Source organism: Lathamus discolor, chromosome 6, assembly GCF_037157495.1.
Source record: "Lathamus discolor isolate bLatDis1 chromosome 6, bLatDis1.hap1, whole genome shotgun sequence".
Taxonomy (NCBI): Eukaryota; Metazoa; Chordata; class Aves; order Psittaciformes; family Psittacidae; genus Lathamus; species Lathamus discolor.
Window position 1 is genome coordinate 35274111 of NC_088889.1, and position 25083 is coordinate 35299193.

The 25083-nt window shown below is 38.0% G+C and overlaps 1 protein-coding gene across 3 annotated transcripts in view; it reads right to left on the reverse strand.

Moving 5' to 3' along the window:
- Positions 1-25083, reverse strand: part of TSHR (thyroid stimulating hormone receptor) — a 50009-nt gene that overhangs the window by 4786 nt on the left and 20140 nt on the right. The window contains exons 2-8 of one of the 3 annotated variants that reach the window (XM_065684661.1): positions 24380-24451; positions 21878-21952; positions 14933-15007; positions 13650-13724; positions 13140-13217; positions 12068-12136; positions 6446-6523 (exon numbers count right to left, since the gene is read on the reverse strand). In XM_065684661.1, the coding sequence (XP_065540733.1) occupies positions 6446-6523; positions 12068-12136; positions 13140-13217; positions 13650-13724; positions 14933-15007; positions 21878-21952; positions 24380-24451 (522 nt within the window). The remainder of the gene's footprint in view (positions 1-6445; positions 6524-12067; positions 12137-13139; positions 13218-13649; positions 13725-14932; positions 15008-21877; positions 21953-24379; positions 24452-25083) is intronic. The other 2 variants (XM_065684662.1, XM_065684663.1) reach the window with 2 other exon arrangements.

A 25083-nucleotide genomic window follows, 5' to 3' on the forward strand; every position in this document is an offset into this window, starting at 1 on the left:
TGCTCCAATCCCTTAATCCACTTAGTGGCCTTAATCAACTGCTCCTTTTTGGTTTTCACTAATTTCCTCATTTTATAGAGCTCTGTTTCTGAAGCAAAACATCTTGGTAAACTAGATCTTGGACTAGATCTTACCAAGACAAGGCTGGCCTTTCAGCAACCCCCATGGGTCTCCATCAAGTCCTCATGGTGGTGGCAGCTACCTGCAGGAAGGGAACATGGTTAAATGCTGTGTCATGAGAGGTGCAAAGATTTTTTTGGAAGCGAAATAATACTTCACAGACTAAGAGTTCTCTGAAGATGTTCTGGCACAAGTGTATGGAGAAAGATGATCCTGTTTTGTAAAATGGATTAGGATTTCTGAGAAGTCTTGACAAAATCGGACATCGAGGGCTGGTGAGGTAACTAATCTGTTACCTGACAAGGGAATAGCTCTCTTGTATCAATTAAGACAGGAACAGAGTGGGGGAAAAGGCTAGGGACTGATGATAACTATTTATGCTAGAGGAAGTATGGAAAATGATTTGATATTGTAATATACACATCATTGCAGCAGAGGCCTGCAGAGGCTAGCCTAGTGCTGGTACTACTGAAATGTTCATCAACAGTCTGGAAGAAGAATGAGAGTAGCTGCAACGAAGCTTGTTTCTGTCACAAAGTAATAAAAGGTAGTGAAAGCTAAAGCTGATCGTCTAAAGAAGCAGAAGGGTCCTGCACTACTAAGTGACAAAGCATTAAAATAATTGACATGATTCAATACTGATGAATGTAAAGTGCGTTTAGGAAAAAGCAATCTTAACTGTACATAGATTACAATGGAGTTTATGTAGTGCTCTGGAAAGATCTTGGGGTCCTCTCTGCAAATGTCATTTCAGTGCTATTTAATAATGTTGAAGGGAAATAAAATGCTAAGAAATTTTAGGAAAGACATAGAACAGAAGAACTTCACTTTGTAAATCTGACTGCACCTTACTTTATGCAGTTCTATAAATATTCTATGCAGTTTACAATAAGAGCATAGAAAGCTACAGCAAAGATGATTGAAAGTATCAAGTTGTTTATATATGAAGTAATAAGTAGATAGGAACTTTCTCTTGGGAAAAGCTAGGACTAAAGCAGTAGTAGACTATATATGCCATGCATTTGTAAAGAAGGTGATTGGAATTTTTTATTCTTGTGAGATGAGTTTTGAGGAGCCTGAGAATGTGAGGCAAGAGGCTTAAAAACGAGAAAAGGGATAATCTTTTAACAAAATTGCATCATTAAATTGTGAAAGTCAGTGCCACGGTTCGTTGTGCAGGCCAAACGACAAGGTAACAAGAAGGACAATATCTCTTTTTGTTTTATTCACATTCCCATTTGTTGAGTCACATTCCTATCAGAAATGACTGGGTCAGGAGGAAGATCCTGGGACACCAGGGCTTGTGCCTTGGAAACAGCTGCAGAGAAGAGCCTCTCCAGGCCCCGGAGGGGATGGTGCTTCAGCAAGCAGAAGAGGGCAGCCAGCCTGGGGCTCAGGTGGCGGAAACAACTCCCTGGGAGCAGAGGGGAACATGCGAAGTCTGTGGCAAATCAAAGAGTGTTACCAAGTGATGTTGAAAAGTCTGAAAGAAAGGTATGTTCAGTGAGAAGAAAGGGCTTGGAAGAATTAGTTATAAGACTACATCATTTTTATCTTATGGAATCCTTTAAAGTCTTTTGTTTATGTGTATATGGGTGTGTATTTTAGCAGTTGGGTACTGCTTAGGTTTTTAAAAAAATTACTTATTTTAAACTAGAGGGGCTTGGGGGAAGATTGAGGCACATCTGCCTTGAAGTTCTAGTTGATTTAGGATTAATCATGTTGCAGGGCTAACACAAGGTGGTTAGTCCCATCCATGCGCCATATTAAGCACAATGGCTCGCAAGTTTGGAAGTTTCAAAAATCCCCAGTTTGGGAAGTCTCTAAACTGCCGGTATGGTGTCTGCCACCAAGAGGTCTTGTGATGCTGTCTGTACCACTGATATTGCAGTTGGAAAAGCCTCCTTGGAGTCTGGTAATTTGTCTCCCCGTGGAAGATAACTTCTTGATTACCCTATTTAGGGCCATATTTTGTTAGCGACAAACTGTGTGTCAACTGGTCACAAGGAAGTGTGGGATTGACAGGTATTTTTCTGCCTCACAGTTCCAATCTTGATGATTATCTACTCAGAATCTACTTCAAGCAGCATAGCACCTGTCTTCAAACCAGAAAGCATAGGATTGAAAAGGTTTTAAATAATAATTACTAATCTTCAGAGCAGCATTAATCCGATTAGTTGGAGTTTGCCGGACTACAGCACCTGTGTCTTCGTTCATACAGAAGATTCATGGTCCTAAGTGATTTCTTTGTTCTGTGTCATTGTACCATCAGTCTTGATTTTGGGCTGCTCATTAAAAATGGGAACTATCTGCAGTTATGTCAGCCTCATTAATATTGTTAACTAATAAATACAGCAATGTTTACATTGCACAGGAGAGTGTCTTGCTACTACTTCTAAGCTATAGCTGGCATACTTAAGAGAATGGGCAAGAGGTCTGATAGACTTGTCAAGAGGATCTGTCTCAAATTGAAAAGACTATAAAAGAGGTTAGGCAGGAAACTGATAAAATGAATAGTAGTGAGTCATGAGGACTGGATGGTTTTCACCAAGAAGTTCTGAAGAATCTCAAGTGAGCAGTCGCTGATTTGGTGAAAGAGGTGTGTAACCTTCAGCTTAGCTTGATGTAGGAAGAGGCAGCACATGAGCCACTAACTAGTATGATAGACCTGGGGGAAGTCAGCATGTAAAGGGCTTCTGTAAAAATAAGTCCTGCCTTACAAACCTTTCTGAGCGTTGTCAGTAAGATCTGCTCAGAGTCTCTTTGGACTCTCACAAGACCTTTGACAAACCTTTGACAAAAGAGAGATTTGGAAGCCAGTCAGTCACGCTACTTGTGGGAGACGTCAAATGTTCAGGATTATGGTAAAGTGCTAACAAAATTCATTTCCAGCCTAGACCCGGACCAGACTTTAGCATTTAAGACACCATGGTCTAGAGCTCACTCGGATGCTGGAAGTGGTGTGCCTGCTGTATTGTAGAGCTCTACACTGTGGAGCGTAACAGCAACTGAAGTGCACTCAACCAGTTTTAACATTGTGGCTTGTTAGCTATATGTTTTTTTCCTCACATGCTTTCTTATAAATCTTGTGTAATGTTTCTAGGCTGTTGCTTGCCTTATATAAAATTTACATGCTAGATTTAATGTTGCAGAGACATTGGAGAGCTCCAGATGCAAGTGGGAATAAAACGTATCTTACTATTTAAGAGATGTGGTTTTCTGAACCAACTGTATATATGATACAAGTGTTAAACATATTTGGCTGCTCAGATTCGATTTTTATTCTTGTGGGTTGTTATTTTTTGGTCAAACTCTTCATTGCTTCTTTGGAGGCAGAAGTTCAGAACTAGATATAAGGGATAATAGCCTTGTCAGTAATCTTTTTTTAACAGCTGGAAACATGGAATTTTAGTGTGAAATCAAGTAATAACGATAATTTAAAAGGTAATTGAGAAAATGAGACTAAATGAATCACAGTACCACTGGCAATTTTTGCCTAGTTGTGCACGCATTTGAGTACTGCAAGGCTACAGTAGATAAAAAAAGCATAAAGTATGTAATAGTTGGGTTTAGACTACTCCGTCTACTAAGGATTCTTTAAATCTACAAATTTGCATTGTTTGATTAGAAGAATGCAGAGTGCTTCTGTGGCTTGAAGACTTTGGGTCTGGTGGCAGCAACAGAATGGAACCTCCTAAGGTAGGACCCATTCCTAGACTGGGAGATGATGCTTTAAAGAGCACTTCTGCTTTTTAAAGATAATTAGTTACTCACATGTATCTTGTGTGACAATTACCAGTGTTTTGAATTTGGCCTGTATGTTTTGCAAAAGCTAATTGAATAATGAGCATGGTTGTATATTTGTTGTACTCTGTTGAACTTGTGCTCTAGGCAGCAGCACTAGTTGGATCACTTAGTAAATCATGTCCACCGAGTTGCTGAATCCTAGCCAAGATTGCATTTTCAGATGAAGAGCAGTGTATTGCCATTATATTGTTAAAATGTTTTTCTAAAGCGAGTATTCTATGTATACATCCACATAAGCCTTAATGTACAGCAGTGGCAAAGCAATCAGAATTACTGGCATGTGTTCTCCTCTATTCAGTGATCACGCTCCCCTCTTCCTCTGCTATTGTAAACTGCAAATTTGGAAAAAAAACAATCATCTGACTTTTAAATATCTGCTTAAATATACCATCTAATTAGATGGCCTAAGAGTGTGGCCAAACTCATACAACATAGTTTTTAATCACTGTTGATTTACTGTTAATTACATGCCCTTTTATGCCTTTTACCTTTGAGAAGCAATACCTCTCTCTGTAATGTCACTATAGTACCATCTCTCTCTCTAACTATAAATATTGTTAGCCATGGAAGTATATAATTCTGATGGAAGATGGATAACTGGCTGTTCAGGCTGCAAATGTAGAACATGTCCTGAGATCAACGATCAGTGGCAGCTGGGCTACCACAATAATTAGGAAAGGTTAGAAAAACCGCTAGTCATTTGAGAAACCTAATTTGAGAGCAGAGTGAGAAGGAAGTTCTTTACAGTTACATATGCATGTTGTAGGAAGTCATCTCTAGCCCCTAAAACAAGCTGTTTCACATAGCTCACACACCTTAAAGCTAAGCCCTTGCAGAATGAGCTTACATGGCAACATTATTATCGCATATGATTACCCCACAACCCTTTGTAAGATGCCATAAATTGTTCACTTGTTCAGCATAACAACATAACTGGTTCTTTAAATACCCACCATAACACCAAGAGTCAAAATCTGTGCTGCTGAAAGCTTTTACCACCCTTAGACTTAAGATCCTGAGTGTTTTGTTTTCTGCCATCTCTAGAAAGGAGCTTTTCAACCCACTGTACTACCAGTAGCCTTAGAGGGAAGATGTGCAGTGAGCCATCTGAGACTGTTACAGCTGAAGCCAGGACAGAGATCCCAGATGAAACAGGAGAGTGCATCTTGCTTCAAGACTGTGTATTTACTGTGACACGGTTAGTGTTGTGATGGAAATACAGTGTCCAGGTAAAGTCATGTCAACTGAAAAATGTCTTTCTGACCAGGAATGAAATGAGAGAGGGTTTCTTTGGTGCCATGTGCAGAGTTAAGAAAAAGGTCTTATTAGCCAAATACTAATGAAAAAGGCTTACTCAGCACCAACACAGCCTCTGTTGTAGTTCTCCAGCAATGATTCTCTTACTTCAGTGGTAGGTGGCCTGAGCCCTCCTGAAAGCAGAAGTAATGGAAATGAAAATGATCCAGCTAGCAGGGAGGAAGAGGAGCAACAGCCATCTCAAAGGCTCCCTGAGCAGGAGGTTTAACAGCCCTTTTGTGAGCTTTTTCAGGTTTCCCTCCTGATCTCTTGACTTCTGCTTCCAGAACACCCTCTTTTGCTCTGCCTATATGGCCAGTTGTCCTAATGGTGGACCAGGGCCTTGACTGTACTTTTCTTATCTAGACTGTATAACTTTAAAGTCATGGTCAGAAAACACTACCTTCTCACTGCTGTCTCAGATCTGGCCATTCAAAGTACAACTCAGGTTTAACCCTCAGGTGATTTAGTGATAAGAAGGAAAACAGGCATATTAGTCATGAACCCTATGCGGACTCTATGATTCCTTCTGTGACCAATACACTCTTATTCTGATATAAATATGTTGTTTTCCTCAAGAGCAGAAAGTAAAACTGATTCTTACGTGGAGTGAGCACTGCCAGCACCACCTGATTTTGGCAGTGGAGCAGGAACTCAGTTTCCCCACTTCAGTTCTCCCTCTCAGTCCTATGCACTATGTTACGTGCTAGATGATGAGTCAGGGAATATGATTCTTCCTAAAGTTCTTAAAGTTTCTCATTTAATTCTGTACTGTGATTCCTAAGTTTAGTGAAGAGTTCTTTGGAGGACTATAAAATCAGACTGAAAGCCAAATTGCATGAGAAAGAAGAAAAGACAGCACTAGAGGTAACTCTATTCTGTCTGAAATTACTTTTTATCTCTGTTTCAATTTCCTGTATATGTGTGCTACTAGAGTCCTTAGTTCATGTTACAATTGTACTGCAATTGTACAGTCATAAGACAGATTTCAGTACAGAATCTTTCCAAAGAAAAATTGGTAGGAACAGTATTTCCAATGTAAGATGCAAGCATTTCTTAAATAAGTTTCCTAAAGCACACACAGCATTTGTTGCTGATACTCTTTTTGTAAACATGGCATTCCCATCTCTGGTGCTCTGCTGCTAGTAGTGGTTGGAAAGAAAGTGCAACCTAAAATAGTAGTATTTTTAGAGCTACCTCTATTTAATTTTCTCCTACTCACAGTAGAGTTGGTCCACTGTGCACTCCCAGAAATGCATTGTCATTGATAACTTCCAGGTATTTGTTCTTGTGCAGATAGCTGCAGAAACAAATGAAACACAGTGATTTGGAAATAGTTATCCATAGGTTGAAGATAGTCTTCAGTTAGTTGCCTAAGCAGATTTATAAAGGTATAAGGACCATCCTATCCCAACAACGTATTGAAACATAATCACTTCATTTTCTGTGTACTCAAGGAACAAAATACAGGTTTGGTTTTTTGAAAATAAATTAAATCCCTCATCAAATAATAAAAAATTAAATAGGCAAAATAAATAGGCAAAAACAAAAGGCAAAATTAAATAGACAAAAAAGGCAAATATATGTCATACACATAAAGACATATGAATGTAAACTGTATCTTCAGGTAAATATTTGTGTGGATGAGGTTAAATAGATGGTTTTGCTTTTATCAGAATGAGGTGTGGGGAATTACATGATACAGGAACGCTTAATCAACAAACATAAAAATAATGCCCTCCTTGTTTAGAGGCTGATAATATGTTTTAAGTACTTTAAAATCTCCATAGCCTCGTGGAGGCTCCCAGATACAAATCAAAGTTAAGAATGAAGTTTTTTTTTTTTTATGAAAGCAGCAAGATAGGGAGTGAGAAGGAGGACAAATCTGAAGGAAAAAATGATACATGTTCTGTTTAAAAAAAAAAAAATAGAAATAATCTGAAGTCTTGGGAAAACTGTGAACGATTTCCTGAGTGGCCAACACTTTCCTGAAAGATGGAATGCTGCAAAGTTCTCCTGTGATTACATGATTGGTGTAATCAAGGGCAAACATTAATTACTGTCACTCTGGAAAGTGACATATAAGGAAGTGTGGATTCAGGAAGTCAGGAATTTACAGCTGAGTTAAAGGTGGATGATTAAAGACAGGCACTGCAAGGCTGCTGAACACTCAAAAAATTAACATAACCCAAGTGGAACTGTCAATGCTCAATTCAGTTCTGTGGTTTTAGATTTAAAAGTGACTGATCTATAATGAATATTTATTTATTTGTATTGATTACTCTTTACCATGGTCTGAAACTGCTGTTTGAGACTTATAAATACACGGACTATTACTGCAGGTAGTTCAGTTCCAAATTGCTTTAGGGAGGCTATGAATTTCTGTCTGAGAATTTCATTCTCAATGGCCTACTAGAATTTATGGGCTTTCTGGAAAGACTTGGGAGAAATAATTTTACTTCAGTAGTTCCACAATTGCAGGTCTAGAAGAGAGAGCATAAATTAAACAACCTGCAGGAGCAGCAGAAGCCCAGGTGTCATGCTTTTCTGCCAGAGTCAGAGTGGACATATGGCACTGAGCAGACTTTATGACATTCTGTGAAGAGCAGACATGCACAGAACATGATGGAATGGAAAATTAGGCATTATTTTTATGCATACGATGCAAGCTTGTGTGTATTAGTTGGGTATATTTGACATAGAGATTAAAAATGTGGGTTTGGAACAATTGTTCAGCTAAAAAGTACTTTTCAAAATGTAGCAGGCATATTAATTTCCTTGACAAGGTGGTTCCTCCTGGTTAGCCAGGGAGGAGGAGGACAGCAGTTATAAGCACCTAGGTCTTCTAAGCACACAGACAGGAATATGTTGAATTAGATGAGAAATGAAAAGAGAGTGAAGATTAGGTTGCAATATATGCATACGTACGTATACATATATGTGTGTTTGTGTATGTACGTGTGGATACTCTAATTCCCTAAACCAGCAATTAAACCTTAGGTAGTGTTTTGACTTACTTCAGTCAACTTCTGTGGGAATGTTTACAAGAGAAATGACTTGCAGGCATCAAGCCTAGTCATGTTTTGCAACTTAATTGAGATGGAAATTGAAATATTGTGTTGAGATTAAGGATAATCTATTAATTACAGTAGTTCCTGGAGGAGAATGGAGAATCATGTAGCTCTTTCGGCTGAGGGGGCACTACATAAGCAAGGAGAAAAAACAATCCAAGAATTTTGTTTCTGTACTATAATGAGAAAGGATCTCTAAGAGACGTTTAAAGCAAGGCAGCAAAGGAGAACGTACAGCTGTAGAAATGCAATGCAACCCATTAAGGCAGAGAACACAGACCATTGCCAGGGAAAGTTGCCAAGGGGAATGTATGTTCTGCTTGATGAAATGATGGCAAAATGATCAATGCTGTAAAGCCTTGCCTAGGACCATGGTGCCTAAGTAGAAGAGACTCATGGCACCTGATATTAAATGGGCTCTGGATGGAAATGTAACTTGGTAATGTATCTATGCAGCCTGTTGAATTATGAAACACAGGTTAAAAAAAGGTAGCACAGGCAAAAGAGATAGGTTGGTAAATGAGCAGTGTTAAGGATTTATTGTATTTTTTTTCTGCACCATTGTTTATCCTGACTTTGAGCTAAATCAGACATCATAAGCGACCCTTGAGAGTGTATACTAAAGCAAGTGTATTTTTTTACAGTTTATTTTTGTAATTAGATTTTGAGATTGCCCTTTTCCCATTTCAGTATTTTAGACAGCTCTGTAAAACCTCATCATACAAATTTTGCCATTCGCTGGATATATGTTTTTAAAAATGTTCTTTCCTCACCAATTTTCTTACAGAAATAAACATCGGTGCAGAAGCACCATTTTGCAGAAGTCTGCAGGAGTGATGCAGTTCACTGCCCTTAATGATGTGGTAGAGTGAGGGATTCGGGTTTCAGATGAACACTGTTGGGTAGAAGTATCGTCTGGCACTTCATCCTGGTTTTTTTTACTTCCCTACCTTTACAAAATATATACAGTAATACTGTGGTTTGCAGATTTATTAGGTAGTAGTGCCATTATTCAGTATGATGATGGAAACCATTTATGCATGGTTCCACTGCTATATCTGCATTGACTGTTTTGATATCCTTAAATTACACAGGTCTTTTAAGACTGCGAGAGCAGTAGAAAGGCACACTGCATGGTAGAAGGCAGCCTCTGAGATTCCCAAAATGTCTTCTGATGTATGGATGGAACATAGGGTCTTTGGAAAAATTTGTCAAAAGTGAATTATTGTTTTTGATTATTTTCCTTTTTTACTTTTTTTGCTCCTTGATGTTATCATTCAAAACCCATTAAAATTTCTTTCCCTCACTCTTTTTGTTTCTTTTTGCTCCTAGTTGCATCAGATCCAAAGGACCTAGGATAAGACCCAGGGAAAAACAGGTACGTTCTTCACTGTACAGTGGTAGATAAACAGGAGTTCAAATTAGAAATGTCAAAATACAGAAAAAGAAATATTTGCCTTTTGCATTAACTTAATGATGCTGCTAGAAACAACAAATCTCCAAGCTTGCACTTAGCAAAATTACACCTTATCTTGGCATATGGTAACCAAACTACTTCAGAAAATTAGTTTAGAAATTTCAGTGTAGTTTATCAGGCAGATAAAGGTTTTACCACTGATGTTCAGCTCCCTGGTTTACCTTGTAAATCTGGAGTAGTGCTTGTCTCCAGGTAAATGAGATATGATTTAATTAGGAGAAAACTCATTGTTGTAATAAACCACTTTTATGGCTGGTAGATAAAGCCCTGAAAGGAAGCCTTGTTATAGTTTCTTTTTTCATTTGGGGTTTTTGTTTGTTTTTGTTTGTTCAAGTTGTTTTGGTTTGGTTTGTTTGGGTTTTTTTTACTCATTTAACTAGGGCATCATAGCCAGTCTCTGGAAAGATTCACTTAGAATCGTAGAATAGTTAGGGTTGGAAAGGACCTTAAGATCATCTAGTTCCACCCCCTCTGCCATGGGTAGGGACACATAGAATATCTCAATTTGGAAACGCCCCATAAGGCTCATCGAGTCCAACTGCCTGCTTCTTAAGAGTGTCATCCAAATGCTCCTTGAACTCTGACAGGGTTGGTGCCCTGACAGTTTCCTGGGGAGCCTCTTCCAGTGACTGACCACCCTCTCACGCTCTTCTCCTAATGTCCCATCTGAACTTCCTCTGCTGTGGCTCCGTTTGATCTCTTCGTGTCCTATTGCTTGACACCAGAGAGAGGAGATCAGCACCTCCCTTTCCGCTGCCCCTCTTAAGGAAGTTGTAGACTCCCACGAGGTCACTTCTTAGCCTGCTCTTCTCCACAAAATAAGTGACCTCAGCTGCTCCCTGTAAATCTTGCCCTCGATGCTTTTCACCATCTTGGTCACCCTCCTCTGGACACACTCTTAACAGTTTGATGTCTTTACACTGAGGCACCCAAAACTGCACACAGCGCTCAAGGTGCTGCTGCACCAGTGCAGTGCAGGGTGGAACAATCAGCTCCCTCGACCTCGGCTGGCAATGCTGTGTTTGATGCACCCCAGGACATAGTTGGCTCTTTTGGTTGCCAGGGCACACCACTGGCTCATATTCAACTTGCCATCAACCCAAACCCCCCGATCTCTTTCTGCAGGGCTGCTCTCCAGCCTCTTATCTCCAGTTTGCATGTGTAAACTGGATTACCCCATCCCAGGTGCAGAATATGGCATTTGCTCTTATAAGAGCATCTCAGGATGCTCTTCTAGAATTCAAGCTCAATTTAAAATGAAGTATTGAAAATAATTTTATCTATCCTCGTGCCTCTCTGGTTAATTTAAAAACTCATGATAGAATCATAGAATAGTTAGGGTTGGTAAGGACCTCAAGATCATCTAGTTCCAACCCCCCTGCCATGGGCAGGGGCACCTCACACTAAACCATCCCACAAAAGGCTTCATCCAACCTGGCCTTGAACACTGCCGGGGATGGAGCACTCACAACCTCCCTGGGCAACCGATTCCAGTGTCTCACCACCCTAACAGGAAAGAACTTCCTCCTTATATCCAATCTAAACTTCCCCTGTTTAAGTTTGAACCTGTTACGATGAAGAAACCTCTTTGCTCATGAGGTTATTGCTAGTCAGGCTCTTCAGTGAAGCCTCTGTAAGGCCAGAGTAAGCTCTGCCAAAGTGAATGGAGCCTCTGGAATTGAGATGTTTTCTGTGTTAATGGTTGAGGCAGATGATTTTGGGTATGGTATATAAAGGATATTGACTCACTAAGTATTAGTTTCCAGAAACTATAATAAGAAGGTGAATGGAAAGTTGAAGTGGTTATTTTGTGTTTTTGAGATCTCCACCTCTCATTCCTCGTGCAAGTGACCAGTTCCTCTGAATTGTTTTCAACACCTTATACCGCTCTTTTTTGTAGATGAGAAATTTCTGTGAAAGGGCTGCTACCATTACCAGTGCTACACTTAGCAGAATAACTGTCGTGTAAGTAAACCAGCATAATTATCTTCCAAATTGTCTTAGAAATGTTACTGATCAAAAGAAATTTTATTGTAGCTTCAAACCAGAAGAAAATTACACTGTAATTACCTGCCATGATTTGATTTCTGAGCTATAAATAAATATACATCCCAAATTAAAGTATGCTGCAAAATACATTAGGCACTAATGGTTTTGTTGCTGGCTGGAATTATTATCCTCTTTTTGTTCCTTAAAAATATTTAGAATAAGATATATATTTAAGAGCTTACAACAAGCACAAAGAGTTGTGTTTTGTTTTATTTTTCTTGAAAGAAAAGAATGGTCTGTTACTTACATGGCATCCAGATTTGTCCCGTTAAAAGCATGGCCTTGGATGCTGGTAAAACCATTATTGTAGAGTTTGCTACAAGCAAAGAAAAAAAGAACAGTGTATTTTTGGTTGCTTCAGTACCGGAGTACCTAACATTGTACGGATCATTTCTCTTGGCAACAGCACATTTATGGTTGGGTTCATTTTAAGTTTCTTGAAGAAGCAACAATTATAGCGCAAAGTCAGTGCCCAGCAGCATTCTTGAATAAGAGCACCATGTGGCAGGTGCGCCATCTTCTACCTCTTTTTACAGCAAAGATAGAACTAGACTAAAACACACTGCTATAACTTTCTCACCCTCAAACTAAACCCGGGGAAACAAAATTCTGCTAGGACTGACTAAGGAAGGCTAAAGGAGCTAATGCGCAGCAAAATAGCTAGGATTTTTCTATCACCCCTGCCTGCCATTTTACAAATCATTCTTTTGCTCCCTTAGAGCAAAAGGATTTTTTTTTTCTTTTTGGTGTTTTTTTTTTGGTTTTTTTTTTTTCAGAATTTCTCCTAGTTCAGGTCATAGAATTATTTAGGTAGGAAAAGACTTCTCAGATATTCATTTTCACTCCCCTCCACCCTTTCCTGTAGTTAACATTGAGTATGGCTTGCATAACTGAACTTTATTTAACAATTTTTCAAATATGACTCGTCTGAAATATGCCGCCCATTAGCCTTCATGGTATGTGCCACTTAGGCTGCAAAAAAGTTAGACACAGTTCTAGCCATGCTGTAGCTTTACTAAAGGAGAAATCTGCAACCTTTTCCCATTGATTTTTCTCCAGTATAACTATTTACTGACATCAGGGTCATACAAAAGCAAAACCACTTTGGTCAAGCCAGTTTAAAGAAAAGCAGTAGGGCTGATTCAGATCACTGTTAAAGTAAAGGGTTTAGGCAAATTAGACTATGGGAACTACTTGTCTATGGTGTTTCTCTGTTACAAACTACTAGAGTAGGGCAAGGATTATTTGGGGGTTTTAAAACATTTTACCATATGCTTGAGAGAGGTAATTGTCTTGCAACTTAAACTGGAAGAACTTACAGAGTTAGAGATTCATTACAAAGCCCATGGAAAGCATTTGCAGGCACTGAAGTCATGAAAGGATTATCTGCAATTTCACTGAAAAAGGAGATGAAACATCACAATCAAACATCTGCCCAACAGAGCTCCTCCAGAACAATGTTATTATAATTGTTCTCTGCCTTCATAATAAATAAAAGCATAGATTAACTTGTTTAGTTTATCTCAGGTCAGAAGGTACATGTGGGATTGTAGAAGCTGTGTATTGTGTGCTTTGGCTGATTCAAGAGAAATGCACTTGTATGTCTAGAAATGCACTTGTATGTCTATGTCTTTCATCCAGGTCCAATGTATAGTGCTATGTGACCTGTCATTTTCCAGGTTTGGTACTAATGATGGTTGAAATGTAGCTGGAGAAGAACTTTGTCTGACATATTTCATGTTTTTCTCCAAACCAGAAACCTTCACTGTAGGCTTTCTTGGGATCTGAGGATGGTAGTGTTTTAAACATCAGTGAGGACAGATACTTACAGCAAAAAGTTCACATCAGATGAGTAGATTTTGGTGAGATCTGGAAATGCTCTGAGTCCAGTATTAAAAATACCACTGAAAGAGAGAAGAAATTGAAAAAATTATACATACTGGATTAGTGAACAACAGCAACTAATGTATTTAAAACATTCAACAGTGCAGGACAGTTATTTCATCCTCCCTATTGTCAGTCAATTAATTTATAATCAACTGTCCAAAATATAACTAGGCAAGTACAATTAGTACAATTAAAAAATCAAAATACCAGATTTATGATAAATTGTAGCATCTAAAAAAATGGAAATACAGAATAATGAGACAGCTGAGCATATCTGCAGAGTGAAGTAGCCTATGAGGTGAGAAAAAAACCTGATAACTCTGGATTCACTTGAGAGATTCAGACAACAGTCTGGACCCCCAAATCCACTATCTTTCATTGAGGCTAAGAGCTTAAAAGGGGAAGATATTTTCAAATGTAAATACAGTTAATGTCCCTCCCTTAATTCTGAATTCCTATAGAGTGGAAATAAGAAAATATAGTTCTCAATTTTTAAAGCTGTTATCCTGGAATGAAATTATTTTAACTTCTTTCTTTATATTGCTTTCAGATATATAGGAAAAATCTTTCCTTCTCACCAGTACCCCCACAACAGAGTCTTACCATGACCCCCCTTTTTAAAGTCTTCTAAACATTACTCAATCACAGAAGATACTCTCTCTCATCTCTATTTCCTATGCTATAATTTCAGAATTTTATGGTTTGGTTACTCTGTGCCACTCTTTAGAAACGTCATGGGAATAAAGAAAATTCTTCAGGATTTCTTTCTGCCAGAGATTACATTAAATCAAGTGTCTATAGATGGTCTTTCACATTTAGCTGACAGGTATGCTTTAAACCCCCGTGTAAATATATAGTAAATATAAAAGATGTGTATATCTCTGTTGTGTTCCTTCTTCCCAGTATTCCCTACAAAAAAAATACACTCACCACAAGAAGAAAGCTAGCTGTGGAATTTTACCAAGGAGACCCTAGTGTATTTCAGACATTTAATGCATGGGAAGAATGGCAAAATTACTGATGAACTGTGCACACGTTTTCCTTTCTTGCAAACATAGTCTAAGTTCCAGCCCCTACCCTAGCTGGCTTTCTGTCATTGAAATAAAGCATCAGGGAAAAACATTGCAATCAGTTCCAAAATGAAATGCAAAGAAACAAAACTGCTATAGTGTAGAGTCACCTGTGAGGCTTAAGTGCCAACTCGTTACAGGTGCTAAATACTTACAGATATTTCAGAAGTGGGAGGTTCTTAAAAGCATCTGGATCTATGTAATCCAAGTTTCTAAGATTTCGAATTTCACTGTAAAAAAAAGGGAGGAACATCACCACATTGGTTGTTAATTATTTATTGTAACAGAAATCAGCAATGTTAAAATGAAATTTCAGGGACTCGATTCCTGCAATGAGCTTTTGTACTGGCCAGCACTAGCTCAAGACCACTATGCATGCTGAGTAATCTTACAGTGATAAATTACATGCATGTTAAACTGACGTAATTAATAGTTATACTACTGCAGTAACAGTGCTGTATTAAAATACTCTTTATATCTGTTAGCTACTTTGAATAGTACTGTTTCTGTATGTAAAAGAAGTCTTCTCAATGTCTTTTGCTTCTCTCAAATGAATTTATTAGTTCTATAGCTATCACACTCCCAACGGTGGTATTTGCTCAGCTTTAAATGACATGCTTTTCCATCACTGACTACATTTAAAATGCTGGACTCATGAGCCCCCTAGTTAGATATTCCTCTGTTGTGGGCCAAATATTCCAGGGAAAGACAGTCTTCAAATCAGCCTTCAGCCTGGAAATGGATAACGTATCAGAGTACCATAAAGTCATAAGGTTTTGGCTTGTTGCTATTCATAGTATTCTGCATAAATGATTTGGATGAGGGTACTGAAAGTAAGAATTCAAAGTCTGCAGCACAGTTGAAAGCACAAAATAGTGCAGTGAGATTCAATCAGATTCTGATTTATTAAGTAACTGGGCCATGAGAGGGCATGTGCTGTTTAACAAAGGCAAATGAAAAACTAATTAATCTGGGAATAAAAGATTCAGAACTGCCAGATGAGACAGTTGGCACTGTAGTCAGAGAAAAGCTTAAATAACGTGAATGAAGAAATCAATACGATTTGACTGAACATAGGAGAAAAGATTTATGTCCCTGCTGTTTGATTTCCTTGAATTGGTGATGCTGTGATTATGGAAGAATTATGCTTTAATATATACTATATTTATATTTGCATTGGTGAATTGGAACGATTCAAACCCAAAGATATAGAAATTTAGGGTTCCTTTCAAAGTAACTCTAAGAAAACTATTAGTAGTTTTAGCTGCCTAAAATGCAGATAAAGCCAAAGAGCATACTTAAAAATACCTAGTAGGCTAGTTCCAAGGTATCTAAGTGTCTGTGAGAGCTGATTTTAAGTGACTTTTGAAGTGGAACTTTGACACACCCTATAAATACAACTTAATCATAGAATACAGTGCTTAAATTCTGCATCCAAAAGCAATATAACGATTCTGAGTCATTCTGGGAATGAAGTGCTTTAAAGATATAAGAAAACCTGAGACAATAGGCATCTTTGTTGACCATTGATGCAGAAAGGCAAAAGGTGCCCTGAATAAATATTTCACTTCTCAGTCCTAACTAAAATTACTTAGATATACTTGTAAGAAAAAAGGATGTTGCTACCTAACTACAAGATAACAGAATTATTTGTGGCATATTTACAAAATTATTCAGTTACTTTACAAACTACTGAGCTTCTGCTTTATTTTTAAAAGTACATAAACCAATTAAGAATTGGCAGATATGCAGAGAAAGTTACTTTTTGATAGAAAGTCCCGCATCAAGACTTACAAATAACTATGAACTTATGTTCAGTTAAAAAGATATAAATATTTAGCACAAAATCCAAATTAATATAAAATGAAACTAATAATAATTATTCAGATATTAGTCTAGTGAATTAATTACTGAGACGTAATTTCACTAGATTACTTCTAGAAAGGTTAGTAAGCTACTTAGCATCCTATATGAATTTAGTAACATTTTGAAAGGCACGTTTGCTTAAGCGGTGTATGAATTTCATTTACCAGACATATCTTTCATACCTGCTTTGCAGTATTGACATACCCCTGGGTTTGTTCAAGCCCAGAATCCAGAAATACCAAATCTGTCTATAGAGTCCCAGTATAATCACATTATGCTGAGATACCTCTGAAGACTAAGGATATCCAGGTCAGCAGTTCTGAAACACTTCAGATCAGGCCTTTTTTGGAGGGACCCGTCTCTACCTTCTTAGACTTCCTAAGCTATAGCCTCATTGGCTTCTCTCACTTGTATATATACTTCCATTTATTCTCCCCCTACAGCCAAACTATTAATGTTGTTTCATCTGCATGCGCCTGTCAAGCCTTTGCATTGCTAGCACCAGAAAACTGGCTCAGGCTCCTGACAGTCTTGTTTATTTCCCTTCCTCCAGACTGCAGCTTTTAACAAGACTTTTGTGCATGACACAAAATTTCAGTGCCTTGAAATTCCCTGCAGGTATACAGCAGTCCCCCAGATCTCTTCAATCTCCCTCTCCAGTTGCATCTGAGATATTTCCATCGTATCACCTCTCCTTTCTGCAGCACCATATCCCGCAGCCTGGCTCTGCAAGCTGTCCAAGCCAGGGAAGTGCAGCCCTGGCCTGGAGGCTGGCAAAGCTGCGTTGGCCCTTAGCTCCACCTCTCTGCAGAGATGAGAGTGGTCCCACACCAGCTCTCCAAATAATGTCGCATATATGAGGGCAAGTCACTTGAACCATAACCCTTGGCCTTGTTCCCAAATGCTGAGAGGGCTTTTCATGTAGTTGCACAAGAGGAGAAAGCTTTTGAAGTAAGGACGAAAAGGGAGTAGGGAGAGATCTCAAAGGAGCATGAGCACAGACACAGAGAAGGGGAAAAGAGTGAATTTTTCTGGAGTTCCTTCCACAGGAATGTTTTCCTGAGAAACAATGACTTAATTACAAAAGCTTTTTATTTAGTGTAATGCTACCAAGCTGCAGCTCCACTAGTAAGACAAGTACACAGAGACATTGATTGCTGATCGAATACTTTCACGAGTGTATCTGGAAAAAATAAATACGTATGCCATTGTACAGGAGGGACAGTTCTGAATTTGTAAGGATGTTAAGTATGTCTCACAGACATACTTGAGAAAGGTAAAAACAAAAGGAACAAGAAAACATTGTGACACCAATTTAACACAACTGGGGAAAAAAGAAAGCAACCCACGAGAAAATCTTGGCTCTGATTTTCATCTTCATAGAGTGTGAATTTGTCATTAATTACGACCAAAATGAGATCTGGGCCATTGAAATACAGCAGGTGATCAGTATCCTTAATTTGCAGAAGTTGCTCAGCATTCGACAGGCATTGTTTCATAAATATATGACCTATGCTTAGAGAGGGCTGAGGTTTGGAAGGAACAGAAAGCTGGGATAGAGGCACATAAACTGAATAAGGATGAAGAAAGTGGAGCGCTGAAGATCAAAGCTGAAGCACTCTAACAGGCTTGGCAAACATGGATGATGAAGAGCACAGGATACCTATTCACATGACATTTGACTCAAGCCAAAGCAATTAGTTCCTCCCTTCCACAACCACTAAATTTTCTCATAAAGTTCTTATGTTTAAAACTAAATGTTTTTAAAATGAAACTGTGTGTATAAGATTAACTTAGGGTAAAAAAACTATTTACATAAAGCTGCACTTTCTGAAAAATCCATGAAAAACAACCTGTGAAAATGAAACTCTGTGAAATGACTTCTTTTACAAACTGTTAGAGTAACTTCAACCTCCTTTAAAATTCCCTAAGATAGTCCTTACCTGGTATTATTTTAGCAAAAGTACTATACAAGAGGAATTAAAGAAACATTAAAGAAATGCATAGCACAACATGTATGTTTATCCCTGAATAATCTTGTTCTTTACAAAATAAATCAAACCCAACAACAATAAGAGTAAACAAATCAGAGAAATTATGGAAGCAATTCAGAAAAACAAATGTATAAATTGCTTTCTTTACAGCTCATATGTGACTGCCTAATCTGCCAGATGCCTGAATGTTCCCTGGTTAAAAAATACGTGTGCCTTACTTGCAAACAGATATCAAAAATCTGGGAAGTGCTTTTGAGTGGTAGAGGTAGCCCTTCTTTGTGGGCTATCTGCAAAGGTTTGGGGTTTGCCTATAGCTTCTGTGAGTAAAGTTCTGGTGTTTTGTTCGGGGTAGTATTTTTGACTCTTACAAAAAACAATAATATATATATGTGTATTATATTTATGTACAGTTCTTTTTTTGGTAGTGCCTTGTGAGAAATATAAGGATGCCACGTTACCATAACCCTTGCATAGCAGTTCAGGAAATTCTCTGAACACCGTGCCCTCCTGCAGTCTGTGCCATAGGCGCTGTGCATGTAGATACCCATGAGCTCTGCTGTCTCCTGGGCCTGAGGCTTCCTAAAGCATTGGCAGCACATCCAGGCCTGTGTTCTGGCATGGGGGAGATAAAGCAGTGGTTTTGCACCAGCGCTCCAGCCTGACTTCAGGGGAGCCATGACAAAGGCAGGCTATGGCAAGGGGCGCTGGCTGTCCTCCCAGGCAGGAAGTGTAAACATGCCTTGGGGGCGGTTAGAGATTTGAAAAGGACAAGAGAAAAGGATTCTACTTATATTCCCTGCCAACCCTTTAGGTAGTAGAAAGGAACACAAATTAGGCAGCGCTACAGAGCACATTGCAGTGCCTTGGGAGGTACTGGCAACACGAGAGCTCCATCCACCATTCCTTCAAGCTACTCATAGAATCATATCGTGTCACAGAATCATAGAATGGTTAAGTTTGGAAAGGACCTTCAAAATCATCTAGTTCCAACCCTCCTGCCACAGGCAGGGACACCTTCCACTAGATCCGTTTCTTAAAGCCATGAACAGTGCGCCAGGGATGGAGCAGCCACAGGTTCTCTGGGAAACCTGTGCCAGGGCCTCTCCACCCTCATAATAATTTCTTCCTAATATCTAATCTAAATCTCTCCTCTTCCAGTTTAAGGCCATTCCCCCTTGTCCTATCCCTACTTGCTCTTATAAAAATTCTTGCAGCATTCTTGTAGGCTCCCTTTAGGTACTGGAAGGCTGCTCTGAGGTCTCCCTGGAGTGTGCATTTTGTGGAAGAGCTCATGATATTCAGAGGCCTACATTATATTACCCTTTGAAGGAGATGAATTTTGTGTTATTAATTAAGACCCCAAGGGAGATTTTTCTAGTCCATTCTCCACTTTGAATCTAATAGAGGAACAACAGAAAACAGCTATTTAGCCAGCTAGCTTTTTTTCTCTCAAGCCATCCTCAGAAGCCTTTTTATCCATATAGTTTAAAACAGACAAGATACTACACTACATATTGCATGGAAGAATCCTGCAATGACACAAGAGCATTTTATCTTTAACTTCTAATAAGGTGAACCACAAGTACTACATGAGGAATTGTTAGTGCATAGTACCAAATTCCTTATTCATTGCTTATAAAATGTGCTGCTGGTGTACGTTTCACTGTTCATGTGTGTTGAACAAGAAATCCTAAAGATACAACAACTGAGAAGGAGGAAGAGAGAACATAAAGACAACAAGCCTGGAAAAAAATATCTACAGAAGAGGAAATGGCATTATAACCGAAGATATGTACTCTTGCCACACCGAAGCCTTCCTATGAAATTCACTCAGGAATATTATACAGAAGCATGGTTCTGGGCTGAACTAGGGCTCAGGATCCTGGACTCTACTTCTAGTTTTGCCTGTCAGGTACTTTTAGGACAGGTGGTTCCACTTTCCAACATTAGGTGTTCTCTATCCATAACAGTAATGATATCTCTTTCATTTTTATTAACCTTTCTGTTTCACACTGTGTAAAGTAAAAGGGAGAAAAAATAACAGAAAATAGAGCAGTGTTAAGAGGTCATCTAGTTCAATGTTCTTCTCTGAGTGAAGATTAAATAGATGTATGGAGTTTCTGATTAAACAGCCTTAAAGGCCTCCAATGACAGGGACAAGTGTAGGGTTTACTTATGCCAGCCATATGAAAACATTTCCTAGAGTCTAACATGAACCTTGCCTAGTCTAATTTAAAGGTATTATTACTTTTACTTTGTCAAACATCAGTGTGGAAAATGGGTTGTAGCTTTCACCCCTTGCAATAGCTTTAGAAGATGTATCTGCCTCTGGTATGTTCTCTTTCCGGACACAGAAGTCTTTCCTATCTGACAGTGTTTTCTGGACCCATGATGACAGGCAGTGCTCTCCCATGGAATCTCTGCAAACACAAATCTTCTCTGAAATATGATAAGCTTCAACTTAACTGAGCTTTACAACACTGGCACCCTTTCCATTCCCTCATTTGGATCAGTAACAGAAATACGGAAGATACAGGATGGATCCTGTAAAGCTCTATTCAGTACATTACTTCTCATTTTGATAGGGTACAGCTGAATGACAAGAGCTCTGTGGATGCACATATTCTACCACTTTTGTAACTGCCCTAGTGCAACACTTAGTGAGGACTGGTAAGAACAAAAGGTATAAAAACACTTCCCCAGAAGCCTTTGTCCATAACATTCCCATTGCATCTAATAAGCAGATAAACACTCTTTGTTTTACTTTTGCACTTCCAGAATGATTATTTGTTATTCTTCATGTCTCCAGCTAGTGCCATTTTGCTCTGTGCTTTGGTCCTTCTGATTTTATTTCTGGTGTTTATATTACTGTTTTACACTTACCTTCAGTAATTTGACAAAAGTAATTCTTAGTTGTCAGTTTATTTCAACTTGCCATCGAGCTCATAATGTAGTCCCACGTAATTTTCACTGCACTTTCTTATGCTTCTATTGGAGGATACAGGAAAGCAAGGGATCCAAAAAGATGTAGGGGAAGAGAGCACAAGTCAAAGAAAAAGAGGCTGACTCCACATTACGGAGAAAGGAAATGGGAAAAGGAATATTCAGCTACAAAGGAGACAAGAATAACTCAAACATCAATATATATATATATAGAGAGAGATAGACATAGATAGATGTTATTTCCACACATCCATGAATTTATCACTATATTCATTTATTTTTTTTTACGATACTTACATATGAGTGACTTTACTTAAACTGTTGAAGGAATGGGCCTCCAGACTCTGAAGTGTTTCATCTATGGAGATGTAGCTAAACACCATCAAACAGGGAAAGAAACAAGTCTCCGGTCATGGCAAACCATCATTAGTGCCTGTCATACCATTTTATTTCTCTCATCCAACTGCCATGACATTTCCAGATACACAGACAGTGTCTTAGGAAAGAACTTTGAACAGGATTTTGATTTTGACTGATGCCTGAGGTGCACAGTATACCGCAGAATACTGTTAAATCAAAAAACCACAACCCTGCTATTAAGCAGCAAAAGCAAACATCTGTATTTCACATTTCAGAATCATATTTCTTTCCTTCTCCCCACTTAAAATCACCTTGGAGTTCTCTAAGGGGATCTAGCCCTCAGGTAAATTGGCATATTTATCTGTATCAAATTATTAAGAAGGAAGGAAAGAAGCAAAGATTGTCCTTGGGCCACCATTGCGAACAACTGTTGCAATTTCTCTAGAGAGAAACATCATCAGAGCAACTGTTGATATTGCTGAGGAAAAAAACCCAAACATGTTCTGACATTAATTTAGAGAGAAAATCTAGCATTACAGTGAATGTCATAAAGGATGTAAGCAGTAAAGTGGCTCAGAAGCAAAACCAGACACCAGACTTAAGAAACACTTGCACACAGTTTAGACTGAGTAGTATTTGTACCACTAGTGATCTACTGAAACATGAGAAAATAGTTTTTCAGTCGCTAGACCATTGTTAAGAGGATGATAATACTGGAACTCTCTCTTCAAAATATCTCTTTAGTTTTAAAATTTATTAAAAGTTGGAATAACATTTAAAAGATGCATTCCTGTATTTTAATAACTTTTCTAATAATATTTTATATCATATTTCTAATCTATAGATCTTTTAAAATAACTTGACTGCCCTCTTTGTATTTATCATTAATATTAAAATATTTAAGTACTTTTGATACTCTTGATCAAAGTTACTTACTCAATATAGTTTTTAATGTTTTGCGTGGTTACACACACCGTAAGCAACCTGATCATTATTAAATTATTAAATTATTATTAAATTGAGTGGAATCAATTACAGATGTCAAAATCAAATAAAATGTAATAATAAATAGAAATAATGTATCATATGCCTCATCTCCTTTTTAATTCTATTTTTCCAATGACAGTATTAGAAGTAATAATAGTAAACAACAAATTGAAATATGACCATTTAACTTAGGAGAGCTTTTTATTGCAATCAGTGATGGATCAGATTTTTTTTTTGGTGGAAATTTTAAAAATGATAAATTTTTATTTCTTTCAAATGATATTAAAAAATATTTAATATGTTTTAAATAATTGGGAAGAATACTTTGTGACCAGCAAATGCACTAAGAGCCTCCAGATGACTAATACCACTAACTTTTCCAAGGGAACTTATGTCTTCTCCAGAATAGAGCTAGAAGCATATTACCTGAACTGATTTTAACTCTTCTAACATGAGATTTAATTTTTATTGGTCACTTTGGGAGATGTATTTAGCAGCGTTTGAAGAGATACTGAAGAAGTAACTAGTTGAGATTGTAAGACCAACAGATTCTCTTTCTACAGTAATATTGTTTTTACAAAGCTGTTTACCCATTCCAAAAAGAAGCAAGATAATAAAAGAGGGGTACAACAGAGAAAGTATTTCCAGTCTGTACCTCTGTGATTGAGTATTACACAGGTAGGTGTTTATGTGAGATGTTTTAATTTTGTTTTCCTGTAAGCAATATATGTCTATTGCCCAGGAAACTGGAGTTTCAGTCTCAAAAGAGAATTAATTATTACATTTTAACCTACCAAAAGACAGGTTATATCAGTGACATGTTAAGAAAAAGTTGTTCTGTGTAGCAAACAGCTGTATATAAACCAGCTTGACAGAATATTAAATAAAAAATGCATAATAAACAAACACTGCATCCTCCTGCTGGGGCTGGGAACAAGGGAGTACTCTTCATGTGCTCCTTGATCAAATGGATCGCCTTATATCAGGCAGGCAAGTGGGTTTTTTTCTCACATATGAGAAAAGGCAGAAGAGTGGCAATGGGGATTCTGCCTTGTTTTGGTGAAAGTCCATCCCTAGTCTAGAAATGCCACAGGGTCTCTGTTGAAATGAGTTACTGGGAGCGGGGAACAGATTTTTAGCCAGGACCAGCAATAGAATATGTTCATTCGTTATGAATTAAACCCTTTCTCATGTTTTGCAAGTTTTATGGCCTTATTTATCACATCTACTTCAATACAGGTGTGCTCTTATCCAAAAATACTTACTATGCCTTCCCACAGTTAGTTCAGATTATAAAAAATGGGGTTATTACCTGCAGTTCTACAATATAAGTGGTGGGGTAGCAAAGGTGCAAGAATATTTTCATTTCAGAAGATTCTACAAAAAGAATTTTGGAGGAGGAAATTGATTTTAAATAACAGCTAAAAGAATAACATCAGAAACAGAACTTACATCCTAGAGATGTTGGGGAGATTGGAGAAAGCATCACTCGGAATTGTTCTTAGATGAGTCTCCATAAACCTCCTATAAAAATAAAAGTTTGGCCGTTAATATCCTTTGGTAAGTACAAATTGATATTAAAAAGTCGCATACAACTCCAGCTCTGCTCTGATACTTCTATTCTTCTCTTTTCCCAGCGTTTCCATCTTTGCCTCATTCCTATTCCTGTTTCATTATGTAGCTTGGTTTGCTGGTGTGTTCCCTCAATTTAAATTACAGCCTTCCCCATCGTCTCTCCTAGGAACTCAGCCTTCAGTGATAATGATGGACCTTCCAAAGCTCCAGAGCATGATCAGCAAACATATTTTCCCATTGAAGTAAATGAAGTATTCAGAGTTTAAACATACTTTTAATGATTCCAAGCTCCACAAAGATGCCACATCCTTTATTCTGAGAAAAAAGTTCAGGTATGCCAGTCAAAATTGAATTAGAGCAATTGCATGCTACCTTCACAGAATTCTCCGTATACTTTGTAATAAGGACAACATTATTCCTCCCTAAACTTCTGATGTGGGGATGGCATGTACATTGCTATTTTTTAGCTTAAACCCATTTAAAGATAATCTTCAGGAGAGAAAAGAATTATGTATTTTACCTATCTGCAAGAGTTTTCAGAAAACCAGGCAATATTTATGGGAGATAGATACTTTTCAACA